Genomic DNA, 18,035 nt, shown 5'->3' on the forward strand with positions numbered 1-18,035 from the left:
GATGGAGAAGAACATCCTGTAGATGTGCAGAGGAACAAGCGAGGCCCTACATTGATGGGTAAACTAATTGCTACTGCCAGATGGGGGAAAAAAAGAAAAGATTGATTATGATGACATGGGGCGGCCAGCATACAATGCAAATGGAAGGGCTTTACAATCATACATTGGTTCTATTGCTAGAGCCATGGTGCCAATCAATATAAATTCATGGCCTGAAGTTCCAGAAACCATAAAACACAAACTGTAGGAAGAGATTTCAGTAAGTACAAGCTTCAATTTGAATTTACAATCATACTTGCACCTCTAAATAATCTGTTTTTGTTGTAGAATGTCTTTGAACTAGTGCCAGAAAGTCAGTATGTTGTGATGAATTCAGCATCTCAGAAGTGGCGAGATTTCAAAAACAAATTGACTAGTAGATTTGTTTGTCCGAAAACAAAGATAATCCTGAAAAGTTGATTTCTCCACCAAGTCAATATCGAATCCCACTAGCGGATCGGAAAGCATTTGTGGATGCGAGACTGGATCCATCATGGGAGGTACTTTAATAATTGATATGTTTCCTCATGAATTTATTAAATTCAATACTTAACCGAGCCAACATAATGATGCAGGTTACTCATGAAAAACAAAAACAACGGACCATGCATTGTAAATATCACCACAGAATGCCTCGCAAGGGTTACATCGACTTGGAGGCTGAATTGGTAAGAAACAGAGCAATATATTTGTAATTTTTAGTATGTTCTTCATGTTATTAAACATATGAGTTTTGAAATTGTAGCGGAACAAAAAATTGGTTGCTGAAGATGAGGAAGTCGATAAATCTGTGCTTTGGCGTAAAGCTCGAGAAGACAAATCTGGCAACATAACATGTTCGGAGACCTCAGAAGTAGCTGAAATAATTGTAAATGTTTAGTTTTATTCAATGGCCATATTGCCTAGATAAATAACACTGTAGATTGTGAATTGATTTGTCCTGTCTCCAATTGTAGGATGAATTGTTGGAAAAGAAAGGCAAAGGAGAGTTCAAATCTTCTGGAATGAATGACGTGTTAACCGCTGCCTTAGGAAGCCAAGGACACTATGGAAGGGTTCGAGATGTGGGAGGTTTCGTAAAACCACAAGTATACTTTAAAACTCCAAGGAAGAAGAGAGAAACAATCTCAAAAGCTGTGATTGAAAATGTAAAAGCACAATCGGAGGAGACTAAAAGTTTGAAAGCTGAATTGGAGATGCTGAGGTCTCAACTTGCTGCTGTGATTCCATTAATCAATGATCGATCTTCTGAGACTGTAGCATCAAACAAGTTCCCAGGAGTGAAAGACTCAAAATTGTCAGATGATGTGCAAGAAGTTTATGATTGCGGCACTTCAAATACGAAGGTTGTATGTCTCTGAGTTTTGATGTCAACTAAATTATATTAACCTCCATATAAAAATATATCATGTCTTTTTGTTCTTGAAAGGGGAAAAAATGTCACCTGGCTGTAAAAGAACGCGAAAACGTGGTGGCTTATGGCACAATAATATCAGAAGGAGGTCCAAATGTTATGATTCACCATGTTCCACTTGGTGAAGAGAACTTCAAGGTATCTATTGATGTTGTCTTAGATGAAAACGCACAACTTCCGATCCCAATTAAGTTTGGACCAACAATCATCAATGATGGTGTTGGAGTCATTGTTGGTTGGCCTAAAGAGTTGGTTATTTTTCCAATGACAAAGGTACTTTCGGTTTTCATTTGACTTTGTGTTTGCAACTGTCAGATATGTTGCTCGAACAATGTTTTATTTTAAAATACTTGTATGAATAATATTTTAAATTGTAGAGGAAGGGGAAACCTCAATCATTTGTGCTTGCGGATGTTCCTGGTCAGCACGACAATTTCAAAGAAATTGAGAAAACATTACCCATGTCGTGCAATTATATCTACTCTCATGTTGTTCGATTGCTGAATGAATCGGATACCATATGCATTGAGTTTGAGGACGCTATGTTTGGACGTCCTAAAAGCATACGGTTGCTAAGAGAAGATATCGTACGCTTTATGGAGATGAGGAAGATAGGTGCCAGAAAAATTTTAGTTTACATGGGGTATATCTAATGTCTAACTTACAATATTTGTGCATTTTATATTTTTTGTAGTACTTGTTCATATTTTGAAAATTTTCTAAACGATATATTTGTGCATCTATATCATGCAATCACCTCTACAAAGATTTGAAGAAAAAAGACAAGGCTGATTATTTTTCGTTTGTGGATCCCGGTAATATACCTACATGCCCGATTGGCACAGATAGCCGTGACTTATCACAACATATTGCTGACCAGTTGGAATCAGTGTGTAGAGATAGCATCTGCCTCATCCCATACAACATTGGGTAAGAATTTAGTTATTATAGATTTTTACTTCATGGTAGTCAATGCTTCAATTTCATTTTTTCAGGTACCATTGGATCTTGACAATCGTCAACGAAGATAAGAATATGATATATTTATTGGATTCTACGTCTAACAGGAATCGAGATGATACATGGAAAACTATTGTGACAAAGTAGGTAGTAGCTTATGTTGATTTTGAATACATTAACTTATAAATATGCAAAAAAATAACTTCTTACTATTTAAAATGTAGTGGGGGTGAAGATGTACAATGCCTCCAAGGGTATTTCTAAAGGACCAGGTTTTAAAGTATTGACGGTATGTATCGTACTTATTTATGAATACATGAATTGGTAGTAGTTATTAATTAGATTGTGATTGTTGCATTAACTTTTCAATTCCATTATAGGGTCATCTGAAACAAACTGGTTCGGTTGAGTGTGGATATTGTGTCATGAGGTACATGAAAGAGATAGTCGATTGCGATGATCCACACTTGGAGAAGATGGTGAGTTTCTTCTTGGGATAAATTTGTTGATTGATTGAGATGAATTGTTGTCATTAAGATATATTTTATTTTTGAGATAATGTGTTGCCATTGGGATATATTTTATTGTTGAGATAATTGCTTGAGATGAATTGTTGTCATTGTGATATATTTTATATTAGTGATAAAAAAAGGAAATTTTGTTCCTGTAAGTGTTGTCTTTTTTTCAAGATTCTTGTGTCATTTCCAAGTGGCACAAATTCAATTTGTTCTTACCTTTAAGTTGATTTTGCTTCTTGAAACAAGAAGTTGGGTTGCTTCAGATTTTGTTGGAGTTTAAAGTGATCTGGTTGTTGTTGTAACGTGCCGTGTATTCTAGTTTCTATTGTTGACAACTATTGTGCTCTTTCAAAAGTATTTTTACTCTGAATTGAATTGATTATCTTATGATTGGCTTTAAGAAATATAGTTCAAACCCAATATGGATAAACATATATATGTGTATTTGTTGGATATCGGTTTTCTACGTGCCCAAAACGCAGCGGAAGTTTTAAAAATTTTAGATCTTGACATTCAAGATTTGTTTTGCTTTGGGCGCTCGTATGATTTTATCATAAACATTCATAGGGCGTTAGAGTTTATACCTTTGGTGAATGATTCACACGACTCCAACTATTCCGGGGTTAGCGGAGATAGCTCTTGGTGAATTCCCTACGAACTTTCTTCAGATCTGCTTTCTTTGATCCTCCTATCAAGTCCACGACTAGATCGCTAGTTCCTCTTCCAAATTGCACTAGAAAATTTGGAAGATATTTTGCGTTGAGATGGTACACGAAAAAGAAATCGACTCAAGCAAAATTTTTCTTGCATAAGAAAATAATTTCGAGAGCATCTTTTTGGGAATTTGAGAAGAGCCGAAAAACCATTGAATTCACGCTCAGCAATTCACGAAGGAATCATGTGGAAAAATGGAATAAAAAAAATCTTAATATTTCTTTAACCATCATTTACTTAATTAATCTCATTAATTAAGTAAACTAAAAATTTGGAGGAATAATTATTGTGATTCTCGAAAATCACAATCACATTAGTGGAGGCTAGGTTTTCAGACTTTTTTTTTGAATCCCTCTCTTGTTAACCCTGAGCCTAATATATATAATTAACATTAATTGACTTGATTTAATTAATTGAGCTAGTCCAACTAGTTTAATTAATTTAATCAAAGCCCATTAAAACTTTAATTATTTAATATGTTAGACTTATACCCCTACAAGCCCATTAAACATATAATCCACCATATTTAATTTATTAATTAATCAACTCAAATTTTGATCTTAATAAATTAAATACATTATAAATTCAACACTTGAATTTATTATTTAAATTCTAAATTCAACTTTTTTAATTTTTATCGCCTCCAAAATTTAATATTTAATAAACCCAACATTTGAGTTTAATAAATTAAATTCTCAAATTTTATAAATTCAACTCCTTGAATTTATTCTCTCCAAATTTCATAAATTCAACTTCTTGAATTTACTATATCATAAATTCAACTCCTTGAATTTATTTTCTCAAAATTTAATTATCATATATTCAACTCCTTGAATTTACTATATCATAATATAAATTCAACTCCTTGAATTTATTCTCTCAACGGGAACAAATGATCCAGTGCTTGTGTTGTAAGGCCCGAGAAATTAATCCGGTTAATCTGAAAAGATTTGGAAATGATTATTACAATCATGGATGATAATTGATATGATTATAAACGAAATAGATCAGATCGGGAGAGCCGAAAGAAGAAATCACATTATGTGTGAAGAATAGGATTGGCGCACATGCGCGACATGTATCGGCGCACATGCGCGGAACATCCAGTAGCATCGGCGCACATGCGCGAGATAAGGCGCGCATATGCGCGACCTGTCCATAAGGATCGGCGCATATGCGCGACATAAATGGCGCACATGCGCGAGTTGGGCAGAATGATCGGCGCATATGCGCGACAAAGATGGCGCATATGCGCGACAAAGATGGCGCATATGCGCGAGAAGACAAAGCGCGAGTTTAAATAACTGGCGCATATGCGCGACATTGTTCACGCATATGCGCGCAACGTGCAGCACATGCACGACGCCACTTGGGTTATCATGCACGAGTTGTATATATATATATATATATATATAAATATATATATATATATATACATATAAACGTTAATTTTGAAGGAAACGAAGGAAATTGAGGAGAGAAATGTTAAGTTTTCTTCGAAGAGTATTAGCGTGGGTTGTGAACAATCCGTCCGTCAGAATTTGAATCCGACTTCAGTATTGAGTTCTTATCAACGCAGGCTACAACTGGACGTAAGTTTTGTTACGTTTAGACAAGATTTGAATTTATGATATTGTCAGAATTGAATATGAATCAGATATGATGTTTCTGCTACAGTAGATATTGTATAATTGAAGTCAGATTAAAGAACAGACTGTTTCTATAATTGTTATGAATTTCAGAGTTGATTTGACTGAGATTCGATATCAGATTTGTGTTATCATTGAGATTACGAGTTATACCAGAATTGATTACGAGTTCTGGTATTATATTTGTGATGTTGAGATTGACGGAATTATTCAGATTGTATTGTTATGCCGTCGAAACATCAGTTGATTTATATTTGATCAGAGTCAGTATTAAAGAGAGTGTACTATTACGTTATTGACATTGATCAGATTGTATTTTGATTTGAGTATTAATCAGAACAGATTCTGAACTGAGATATATACTGATATTGTATTTATGTGATTGTCATTACCAGACTGGGTATGGACAGATTGGAAGACAAGACCTCGTCTTCGTCAGATCCGGGAAGACAAAGGTATAAATAAATGTTGATTCGGGATTGCACAACTCGAGTTAGGTTTGACTTGATTTTCCCTAAATCACATACTTTATTTTATTGCATTGATATTTGCAGATTATCAGATTGATATGTTAAGTTTATTGAATTATAGCAGAGCCAGAGTTTGAGTCTAGGGCAGATCAGCCTAGCTTGGGCAGAACCGCCAAGTCTTTGTCAGAACTGCTAAGACCCTAGACTTGTGGTATATCGATGAGCTTAGATGTAGATCGACTTCTATTGTAGACACTGGATATAGCATGCCCAAGTCTAAGTCTTTGTCAGAACTGCTCAGACCCTAGACTTACGGTGTATCGATGAGTTTTAGATGTAGATTGACGTCTATTGTAGACACTCGATACAACATACCAAAAGTCTAACTTAGACGGGATCCCTAGATTAGAATGAGAGATGAGACGAGTCTTAGATATTGAGACTAGAGTTTGATTTACAGATCCGTATGAATTTATGTTTCGTAGATTACGATTCATGTTTTATTTACAGACTGGTATTGATACATGTTGTTTGAGTATGCTACATGTGATAAGATATAATTCATGCTTTTATGTTTTATATGATTGCATGTATACATTGTTTATACTGGGATATTTATATCTCACCGGAGTTATCCGGCTGTTGTCTTGTTTTGTATGTGTGCATGACAACAGGTGGGGCAGGATCAGGGTCAAGAAGAAGATGAGAGATCAAGATTAGAGTGGTGATTCCGGACTTGGATATTGATAGGTTTTATTACTTGATTGTAGTAGTTAAACCTTAGTTAAACTAGATGCATGTTGTACAGGATTTGTATTATTATACTGGTTTGTATAATAGCATGATTTCATTACCTTCCGCATTTTAAAAGAAAAATTTTTAGACTCTGTTTATCTTAACCAATAATTAAACCCCAAAGAAGATTAAGAAGATGATTAGCGTCCGTGTCCCCACAACAAGCGGTATCAGAGCAGATAGATCCTTTAGATTGAGATAGTCAGAACTGATAGATCCTTTAGATTGAGATAGAAGAGAATGAGCGGGGTAGATTGAATTTTCTTTCCTTGCATGTGATTGCTAGCATGAGAATTATTTTAATGTTGACTTACATTGTGTGTGCTAGCATGATTTATTGCCTTCCTATTACATGTTGTTTGTTATCTGAGTTGACTACAGCATGTAATCATCAAGACTGAATCAGAACCGATTCTGAATCAGAGGTATATGATCAAAGGAGGGCTGAGACAGATTATATAGATTGTGTATTAATTTGTTTGATATTCAGATATACCGCCTCGGAGAATTCCAGAAAGGGATAGTACTTCGTCTGAACAGATAGATGCATCAGAAACTCAGATGGAAATAAAGATGAAAGAATTTCAGTTATTGCAGCCGCCGATTCTGAATGGTATTGAGACGTCCAAAGATTGTCAGAACTGGTTTGATGATATAGAAATACTGTTCTATTTACTTGATTGTACAGATGAACAGAGAGTTAAAATGGTACCTTATCAGTTACGAGAAGCCGCCAGGAATTGGTGGATTACCAGTAGAAGAATGTTAGACCAGAGAGGTACAGTGATTTTGTGGGAAATATTCAGAACTGAATTCTATCTAAGATTTTTCTCAGCCTCGTACCGAGAGGACAAGAAAGCAGAGTTTGAGAATTTAGCCAAGGTCAATTGAATATTGAAGGATATGTGGCTAAATTCTCTACTCTACTGCGTTTTGCTCCTCATTTGATTGGGAATGATGAAGCTGTAGCGGATCAATTCATCAGAGGATTGAACTCGGAGATAGTTGCATTGATGAATATACAGCGACCTCACCATTTTGCTGATGTCTTGAGTAAAGCAAAGCGAGCGGAGGCGAGTCTGATTAGACAACTAACAAGGGTATGTGCAATACAACCCCAGACACAGCAATCTCCTCTTCGATTTGATCGCGGCAGCACGAGTGGAAAGCAAGAATTGATGAAAGCTCGAAAGAAGCCATTCAAGAAGTTAGGGAGTGGTTCCTCTAGTTCTAGTGATTCTAGTCCGAGTTACACTGCAGTGTAATGCAGAACTTGCGGAGGGAGACATTCCTCAGAGCAATGCCAAGGAGTGCTTGGTAGATGCAATATTTGTAGACAGCCTGGACATTTTGCGAGAGTCTGTCCACAAAGAGGTTCCCGCAGATTTCAGGGAGCTGGACCATCTGGTGGCAGTGACCGAGGAACACACCCAAGAGGCACTGGATGATATAGTGACAGGTACTATTCTTTTATGATTAGATTGCACATGTATTGATATATACTAATGCATTCCCTACGTTTATATTTGGTTGAAATGCATTGATATATGTGGTACCTGTTGGGCTTGTGTTTACTGTAGTATTGATAACCTTACCTTGTGAGAAAGAAAGATTGATCTCAGAGATTTCTGTGACATATTGTATACTATAGTAAGATGAGACTGAGATCGAGTTAGATTATGATGTACTTGTGGTTCTGATTTGACCGCATCATTGATATTAATATGCTGAACAAGTACATAACTATTATAGATTCCTTTCAGGAGAGTATAAGATTCAGACCAGATATGGCTGATGAGTAGAGATTTCACGGTAAGGATTTTAGATTAGAATTCCTTTGATATCTGTATTGTCTATGACTCGATTGATACAGAAAGGAACAGATGGTATCCTTATGTATTCAGTAGATGTACTGAAATCGAGCCTAGCATTGGCAGATTTGCCAATGATGTACGAATTGGCTGGTGATTTTCCAGATAAGATTTCAGAATTGCTTTATATCAGAAAAATAGATTTCAGAATTTAATCGATATCAGGTACTGTTTGTTGGTGCTTTAGAATTTAGCAAAGAATGACATTGAATGTACGGAAGGATACGGAATGAATTGAAAGAATTGAAAGATCAGTAGAAGAGTATCGACCAGGAGTTACATATGATTTAGTGTTTCTCTTTGGCATGTTTCAGTATATTCAGAGATATTCTGATGATTTCATGCTCGTTATATCTATGATATTTTGATATAATTGCAGCATTTGATTGATCGAATCGAATATCTGAAGATTTTATTGAATATTCTGAGAACTGTGATGAATGTATACAGAAATTATTCAGATAAGAATCATGCTTGAAACAGATTGTATTCAGAGTATGCGATATCTGAAGTTAGTAAACCGATTGATTTTGATACAGTGAGATTGTGATCAGGGGCTGATAATGATACCGGTATTAGAAAGTTCAGAAATGTCAGAAATGTATTTTGTTTGTTTTGGCAGATTATTTTATTCGACTGTTGCTTTATATCTGCTGAATATTGTTATTATTCTAAATCAGTATTTGAGATATCTTATATTGTTTTGGGGAGCATATTTTATTTGCAGATGAGATATAACAGTTGATCAGAATGACATGAAGATATTTACCAGAAATCATTGTTTTATGAGTTCACTGAACTCACTAGATCTGTATAGGATATTGATATTTTGTCTTTGATTTGATATTACTGTTATTTTGAATCAGTGTTTGATACAGATTATTGTAACCGTTGAGATTATATACAGTTCAAACCGAATCAGAGCAGAATTCAAGAGTTACAGTAATTCAGAAATGTGATCAGAATGTTCAGAATTTGAATGTGATAATCAGAGCAGAACATCGAGCAGAGTAGCATATATGTGATTTGTACCGTATAAGAATGATTATCTTGTGATATCAGAATGTTTCAGAATTGTCAACAGAATTTGATATCGACAGTCAGAACAGAATACCAGGTAGGTATTTCTTCTTTAATTTATGTTATTAACTGATTTGGTTGTATCAAGTAGTTCGAATTTGAAATGGCAGATAGGGTCAGAAACGCACAGAAATGGATTCAGTATTCGTTCCGGTAACAGAAAGTGTATAATATTCGGACAGACAGTTTTGATATAGACAGATTAAATCAGTTATGGCAGAATTTATGCTGAAATGTTGGCAGAATTGATACTGAAATGTCTGAATCGCCAATAAATGAAGATAGAAAGATAAAGATCAGAAGATTTGTTACAGAATTTGTATATCCTTGATTAGACACGGAGAGTATATTCGATGAATTTCGTAATGAGATAACTGCAATACTTTCCAGATTGTGATATGATATGATTGTGATTGACAGATTGTTCAATTTACATCTATTAGTTTGTACAAGATGATGTACAAACATGATCAAATGACAAAGATCAATGTCAGAAAAATGGTCAGATTGACCAGAATATTGAAATAGATTATATCAAATTGTGATTTTGAATGATTTTATACTGATGGCAGAATATACCATAAGCTTTCTCATGTCTTATCCACTGACTGACAGATAGCCAGAGTGTACTAACCAGATATTAGAAGATATTTGTGGAGTTGTAGTGCTGGATGTTAGCACTAGTAGACATGATCTAGCGTCAATACATGAATTATTGTATAATGATAGCTATCAAATGAGTATTGAGATAGCTACAGATGAGACATTGTACTGTAAGAACTACATATTTCTTTAGTATAAGAATAATATCTCAGAGATACCTGAGATAGGATCTAATACGATCAGCAAATCTGACAAAGAAAAAGTAGCTAATTCAAAAAAGAATGAAGATAGCTTAGACCAAACAGACATAATATGCCAACGTTGGATGGTGACGATTGGTATTTAAGGCTGAAGATTTAATATATCCTTGAATGGGATAAACAGACTTGATAGCAGCTGATGGTAATGATTTATTATGAGCTGTAGTTGGGTATATACGGATGTAGTATAGCCAGTGTTGCGAAATTGATTTTCTCGAAGATATTTTGAGAGATAGAATCGAGAATATAAGATTGAGATTTCAGAATAGATTCATTGAGATGAGTTTTTAATTTAAACTCTGTATACATTTCTTCTAATATATCTGAGTTGATCAGTTGCGAGTTCGAGGACGAACTCAGATCTAAGAGGGGGAGAAATTTAAGGCCCGAGAAATTAATCCGGTTAATCTGAAAAGATTTGGAAATGATTATTATAATCATGGATGATAATTGATATGATTATAAACGAAACAGATCAGATCGGGAGAGCCGAAAGAAGAAATCACATTATGTGTGAAGAATAGGATTGGCACACATGCGCGACATGTATCGGCGCACATGCGCGGAACATCCAGTAGCATCGGCGCACATGCGCAATATAAGGCGCGCATATGCGCGACCTGTCCATAAGGATCGGCGCATATGCGTGACATAAATGGCGCACATGTGCGAGTTGGGCAGAATGATCGGCGCATATGCGCGACAAAGATGGCGCATATGCGCAAGAAGACAAAGCGCGAGTTTAAATAACTGGCGCATATGCGCATTATTGTTCGCGCATATGCGCGCAACGTGCAGCACATGCACGACGCCACTTGGGTTATCATGCACGAGTTGTATATATATATATATATGCATACAAACGTTAACTTAGAAGGAAACGAAGGAAATTGAGGAGAGAAATGTTAAGTTTTCTTCGAAGAGTATTAGCGTGAGTTGTGAACAATCCGTCCGTCAGAATTTGAATCCGACTTCAGTATTGAGTTCCTATCAACGCAGGCTACAACTGGACGTAAGTTTTGTTACGTTTAGACAAGATTTGAATTTATGATATTGTCAGAATTGAATATGAATCAGATATGATGTTTCTGCTACAGTAGATATTGTATAATTGAAGTCAGATTAAAGAACAGACTGTTTCTATAATTGTTATGAATTTCAGAGTTGATTTGACTGAGATTCGATATCAGATTTGTGTTATAATTGAGATTACGAGTTATACCAGAATTGATTATGAGTTCTGGTATTATATTTGTGATGTTGAGATTGACGGAATTATTCAGATTGTATTGTTATGCCGTCGAAACATCAGTTGATTTATATTTGATCAGAGTCAGTATTAAAGAGAGTGTACTATTACGTTATTGACATTGATCAGATTGTATTTTGATTTGAGTATTAATCAGAACAGATTCTGAACTGAGATATATATTGATATTGTATTTATGTGATTGTCATTACCAGACTGGGTATGGACAGATTGGAAGACAAGACCTCGTCTTCGTCAGACCGGGAAGACAAAGGTATAAATAAATGTTGATTCGGGATTGCACAACTCGAGTTAGGTTTGACTTGAGTTTCCCTAAATCACATACTTTATTTTATTGCATTGATATTTGCAGATTATCAGATTGATATGTTAAGTTTATTGAATTATAGCAGAGTCAGAGTTTGAGTCTAGGGCAGATCAGCCTAGCTAGGGCAGAACCGCCAAGTCTTTGTCAGAACTGCAAGACCCTAGACTTGTGGTATATCGATGAGCTTAGATGTAGATCGACTTCTATTGTAGACACTCGATATAGCATGCCCAAGTCTAAGTCTTTGTCAGAACTGCTCAGACCCTAGACTTACGGTGTATCGATGAGCTTTAGATGTAGATCGACGTCTATTGTACACACTCGATACAGCATACCAAAAGTCTAACTTAGATCGGGATCCCTAGATTAGAATGAGAGATGAGACGAGTCTTAGATATTGAGACTAGAGTTTGATTTACAGATCCGTATGAATTTATGTTTCGTAGATTACGATTCATGTTTTATTTACAGACTGGTATTGATACATGTTGTTTGAGTATGCTACATGTGATAAGATATAATTCATGCTTTTATGTTTTATATGATTGCATGTATACATTGTTTATACTGGGATATTTATATATCACCGGAGTTATTCGACTGTTGTCTTGTTTTGTATGTGTGCATGACAACAGGTGGGGCAGGATCAGGGTCAAGAAGAAGATGAGAGATCAAGATTAGAGTGGTGATTTCGGACTTGGATATAGATAGGTTTTATTACTTGATTGTAGTAGTTAAACCTTAGTTAAACTAGATGCATGTTGTACAGGATTTGTATTATTATACTGGTTTGTATAATAGCATGATTCCATTACCTTCCGCATTTTAAAAGAAAAATTTTTAGACCCTGTTTATCTTAACCGATAATTAAACCCCAAAGAAGATTAAGAAGATGATTAGCGTCCGGGTCCCCACATGTGTGACCCTCAATGGTTCAGGGATACAGCTAGCCGTGGGTTCACAACTCTTTGTGATTCAGAATAACATTTATTCTTATTCGGGCTTACCCCAGTTAGCCCCATTCTTTTCATCAACACCTTGACCAAGAATGTCAGAACTCATTTCTGATTGCACCCATCGGATCATGGTAAGAGCGTCTAGTAGCATCGCCCCATGATCCCCCAGGTATCACTGATAGTGCCTGCAAGAACCAGTAGATTATGATTAACGTACAGTACGGTCCCTTTATCTCATATATCCCGATCGAATATGCAACCATTGGTTCATCGAGGGTTGCATAATAATTCGATAACTATGTGATAACTTTAATAGTGACATTGCGTGTACTATTTGAGAACTCTTTCTCTAACGTACATCTCATACTCTGGCCAGAGATTCCATGCACTATTATTACATCATATCACATAGGATATCCACACCCGCAGGTGAGCGATGAATCCCCGACTACAATATATGTGTCGCAACTGTACCCAACCTCGCCACCTGATGACTCTCCTGGAGCCGGTAAACGAGTCAAAGCACATCCCTAGCATATAGAGCCTCAGTGTTGTCCCGGGTCGTAAGGACTAATGGTGTACAATCATAACCACGGACTTATCCTCTCGATGAATGATAACCACTTGGAAGTCCGAGGGAGGGTTGTTCGGTATAATCATCACATGACTACGCATCTGCATGTTTGGACATCTCTATGCCCTTACCAAGAAACGCAGTACACAACATCACAGATGCTAGTCTCGAGCTCAAGCGACCTTTATCTGTGTTTTAGGCGGCAGAATCGATTAGGAACGAATTTAGAATATGCAGTGTTTACAAATGAGTTTCAACATCGAATTACGATTCATTTGTATTAAAGCATAATCAAGGACTTTATCTATGCTGTTCGCATGGGTATACAGATAAAGTATAACAAGACCATAAAAAGTTAAATTATATTAAAATAAAGATTGTTTATTTCATTTGAGTCAATAAATTCCCTAGCCAACCGTTGGCTTGCAGGGCATCTACTCTAACAATCTCCCACTTGCCCTAGAGCCAACTACCCTTAATCTCATTGCTTCGCGATGCTTTTCAAACAATGGTCCTGGCAAGGGCTTTGTAAGTGGATCAGCAACATTATCTGCAGAGAGGACTCTTTCAACTGATATGTCTCCTCTTCCCACCATCTCCCGTATGATGTGGAACTTCCTCAGTACATATTTGGATCGCTGATGAGACCTTGGTTCCTTTGCTTACGCAATGGCACCAGTGTTGTCCCAGTACAACGGGACTGGATCAACTTCATTTGGAATAATGCCCAACACTTGGACAGAATTCCTCATCCAAACTGCCTCTTTGGATGCATCAGATGCAACAATGTATTCAGCTTCAGTGGTGGAATCCGCAATGGTGTCTTGCTTGGAACTTTTCCAAGAGACAGCTGCACCATTAAGCATGAATAAAAAATCCAGAGGTCAATTTCAAATCATCTACGTCACATTGGAAGCTATAATCAGTGTAGCCTTCCAATTTAAATTCTCCACCCCCACAGACCATGAACAAGTTCTTAATCCTTCTCAAGTACTTAAGAATATCTTTCACGGCCTTCCAATGCATTGGACCAGGGTGCGTCTGATATCTGCTTGTTACACTCAAAGCGTAAGCAACATTAGGATGTGTCGATATCATACCATACATGTTACTACCAATAGCTGACGCATATGGAATACGTGTCATCATCTCTATCTCTTCATCAGTTTTGGGACACAAAGCTTTAGATAGAGTAATACCATGACACATTGGTAAGTATCTTCTCTTGGACTCTTCCATAGAGAATCGTTTTATAATGGTATCGATATAGGTGGCTTGGGTGAGTCCGAGAATCCCTTTTTATCCAACTCTATAGATTTGTATTCCCAATACGTAGGATGCTTCACCCATGCCTTTAATGGAGAATTTACAGGCCAACCATACTTAGTTGATTGCAATAATCCTACATCATTCCCAATGAGCAGGATATCATCAACATAAAGTACTAGGAATGTCACTACACTCCCACTAACCTTCTTGTACACGCACGGTTCCTCAGGATTCTTAGCAAAACCAAACTCTTTGATAGTGCTATCAAATCTGAGGTTCAAACTCCTTGACTCCTGCTTGAGACCATATATTGATCTCTGAAGTTTGCATACCTTATGCTCACTTCCTACTGATGTGTATCCTTCAGGTTGAGACATATAAATTTCCTTTTTTGATGTCTCCATTGAGGAATGCAGTCTTTACATCCATTTGCCATATCTCATAGTCATACCATGATGCTATGGATAGTAGTAATCTAATGGACTTAAACATAGCAACTGGTGAAAAATTTCCTCATAGTCAACTCCTTGCCTTTGAGTATAATCTTTTGCAACCAACCTTGCTTTGAAGGTCACTACCTTCCCATTCGTCCCAAGCTTTCTTTTGTAGATCCATTTGCACCCTATAGGAACGATTCCCTCAGGTTGATCCACCAATGTCCATGCTTGGTTTGAATATATAGAGTCCATTTTTGACTGCATGGCTTCGAGCCATTTGGTTGAATTAGTATCAGATATTGCTTTCTTAAAGTTCATTGGATCATATCCCACACAAGACTCATCATGGTATTGTTCATAAAGAAGCATATATTTAGCAGGTGGTCTCATAACACTATCAGACCTCCTAGGAGCTTGTACTTCAACTACTGGTTGTTGGAGATTAGGTTCAACTACTATAGTTGAGGGAGTGTCTTGAATTTCTTCAAGTTCTATCACCTTGCCTTTTCTTATCTAATAGAAATTCCCTTTCCAAAAAGGTGGCATTTCTTGAAACAAACACTTTTGCTTCATTAGGATGATAGAAATAATATCCAATAGAAGTCTTTGGATATCCTACAAAGTAGCACAAAGTGGATCTACTATCCAATTTGTCTCCCACTGTCTGCTTCACGTAAGCAAGATATCTCCATACTCTCATGTAAGAATATTTGGGAGTTTTTCCCATCTATATCTCATATGGTGTTTTATCCACTTCTTAAGTATGGACATTATTCAACAACAGTGCCACAGTTTCAAGCGCAAAGCCCCAAAATGATGTAAGCAATCAAGTAAATCCCATCATAGATCGAACCATGTCCAACAAGGTTTGATTACGACGTTCAAAAAACACCATTCAATTGTGGTGTTTCTGGTGGAGTCCACTGTGAGAGAATCTCATTCTCTTTTAGATAACCCAAAAATTCGGCACTTAAGTATTCTCCACTTCGATCAGATCGAAGTGCCTTAATACTTCCTTTTAGCTGGTTTTCTACTTCAGTTCTGAATTCTGTGAACCTTTCAAATGCTTCAGATTTGTGTTTCATAAACATACACATACCTCGAATGGTCATCAGGAAAGGTAATGAAGTAGATTGCCCATATTCTGTGCTAACACTTAGCGGACCACAAATGTCTGTGTGGATCAAATCCAGTAGACCATGTGCACGTTCCACGTTTCCATTGAATGGAGTCTTGGTCAATTTTCTTTTAGACAGGACTCACATGTAGGTATAGAATTTATGTCTGACAAGTCAAACATGCTTTCTCCCACTAGCTTGTGCATCCTTCTTTGGGAAATATGACATAGTCTAGCGTGCCATATTTGTGTGGGATTTGGATCATCTAACTTTCTTTTGTTTGTTGTTGAAATAATATTTACTTCGACATTCACTTATCATTTCCAGAACATTTCTGGCGCATATAATTTCTTATGTCCGGACTTCTTGCAGTGAAATAAATATGTTCTAACTTATCGGGCTTTGTAGGCCTTTTAAGTGTCTTTCAGAATTTGCTTCTTATTGGGATTGTTTTTCTTGTGAGGGGCAGAACATTTCTTTCTCTTACCTTGTGGGCCATTTTCGTCTGACGAGAGGACCATAAGAAAAAACAACAATTCCACGTTTTATGGTGATATCATAAGTTATAAGCGTATTGACTAGCTCTTCAAGGCTATCATCTATCTTATTCAAATTGAAGTTCACCATAACCCCGTCAAATGAGGAAGAGAAAGACAAAAATTGATGTCATCAATTAACTCGTTAGGAATCACATATTCCAGGCCCACCATATTCTTAGCAAGCTCAGTCATACGTACACCACGCTCATGGGCCAAAGCCCTGTCTTGCATGTGTGTAGTCATGAGTTCCTTGAAAGTGGTGTGCATAGTTTCATGCACCATGCAACTCTTGCACGTGCATTCGAATGTCATCAGCATTCAAAATTTCTCAAACTGTCCCTACAGTTCATTTGACGTAAAAGCGAGCATGTTACACTTTAGCTTGCATACTATGGTCCTACTATCTTGCATGCTTTGTCAGTTCAATAGGACTGACATTAGTGTGTATGTCATTTTCTCTGAATTCAGAACAATTTTCCCAACCAGTCTTGAAAATTAGATTCGATTAGCTTGTTAATAATAAAAATTTAATACGTGACGAAATCGAAAATATACTGATACGGAAACAGAATAATAGTTGATGATTATTTTAAAATAATATTAAGATATAAAATATGGATTTCATTTTATAAATTACCCTCCTACTATTTTGACATTTCCACCACCCTCTGATGAAAAAAGGAAATCGTATTTCCTTAGTAGGCACGTAGAGTCCAATTAGCCAATTATAATCCCGAATAATATCAGCCAATTATAATTTCTAAAAGGTAGAGTCCTATTGCATCCCTATGCAACATCCGCGTGTTTTGCCTCACGTTTAATAAGGACCCAATAATATGACGTCGTTTATTTTTGCGTGTCAAACCAACCCATCAATATTGAATTGTAGTAGACGGTCGCCATGAGTTCCCCCAATAATATGAGCCGAAGTCATGGGAGTTCCACTCAATTCACATCATATGTCCGGTGGAAGTCACAGCTTTCCGGCGTACAGGCCTCCCCAATAATATGAGCCAGACACTGTCCGCGGGTAGCGATCAACATGCAACCACGGTTTATGGAAGGCAAGGAAAAATTAAACTCCTTTAATTTTTACTTTTTCAGTTTGATGTAAATTTTGAATCTTATTCCAAATGATGGATTTTAATTTTAAAATTGTCTCATCATTTTAATTTAAAAATCGTGTGCCACG

General features: G+C 36.5%; 1 protein-coding gene and 1 long non-coding RNA gene across 2 annotated transcripts; both read left to right on the top strand.

Annotated features, from left to right (window-relative positions):
- Positions 1 to 434: 434 nt before the first annotated feature.
- LOC140814288 (uncharacterized) lies at positions 435 to 901 on the top strand. Its single transcript, XR_012114089.1, has 3 exons — positions 435 to 539; positions 615 to 707; positions 785 to 901. It is a non-coding gene; the product is annotated as an uncharacterized lncRNA (long non-coding RNA).
- Positions 902 to 996: 95 nt separating this feature from the next.
- LOC140805735 (uncharacterized) lies at positions 997 to 2,106 on the top strand. Its single transcript, XM_073162021.1, has 3 exons — positions 997 to 1,385; positions 1,469 to 1,726; positions 1,831 to 2,106. Exons 1-3 carry the CDS (start codon positions 1,044 to 1,046, stop codon positions 2,104 to 2,106), a joined length of 876 nt encoding a protein of 291 aa, XP_073018122.1. The 5' UTR covers positions 997 to 1,043.
- Positions 2,107 to 18,035: the final 15,929 nt, after the last annotated feature.

This window comes from Primulina eburnea, chromosome 1, assembly GCF_022965805.1.
Source record: "Primulina eburnea isolate SZY01 chromosome 1, ASM2296580v1, whole genome shotgun sequence".
Taxonomy (NCBI): domain Eukaryota; kingdom Viridiplantae; phylum Streptophyta; class Magnoliopsida; order Lamiales; family Gesneriaceae; genus Primulina; species Primulina eburnea.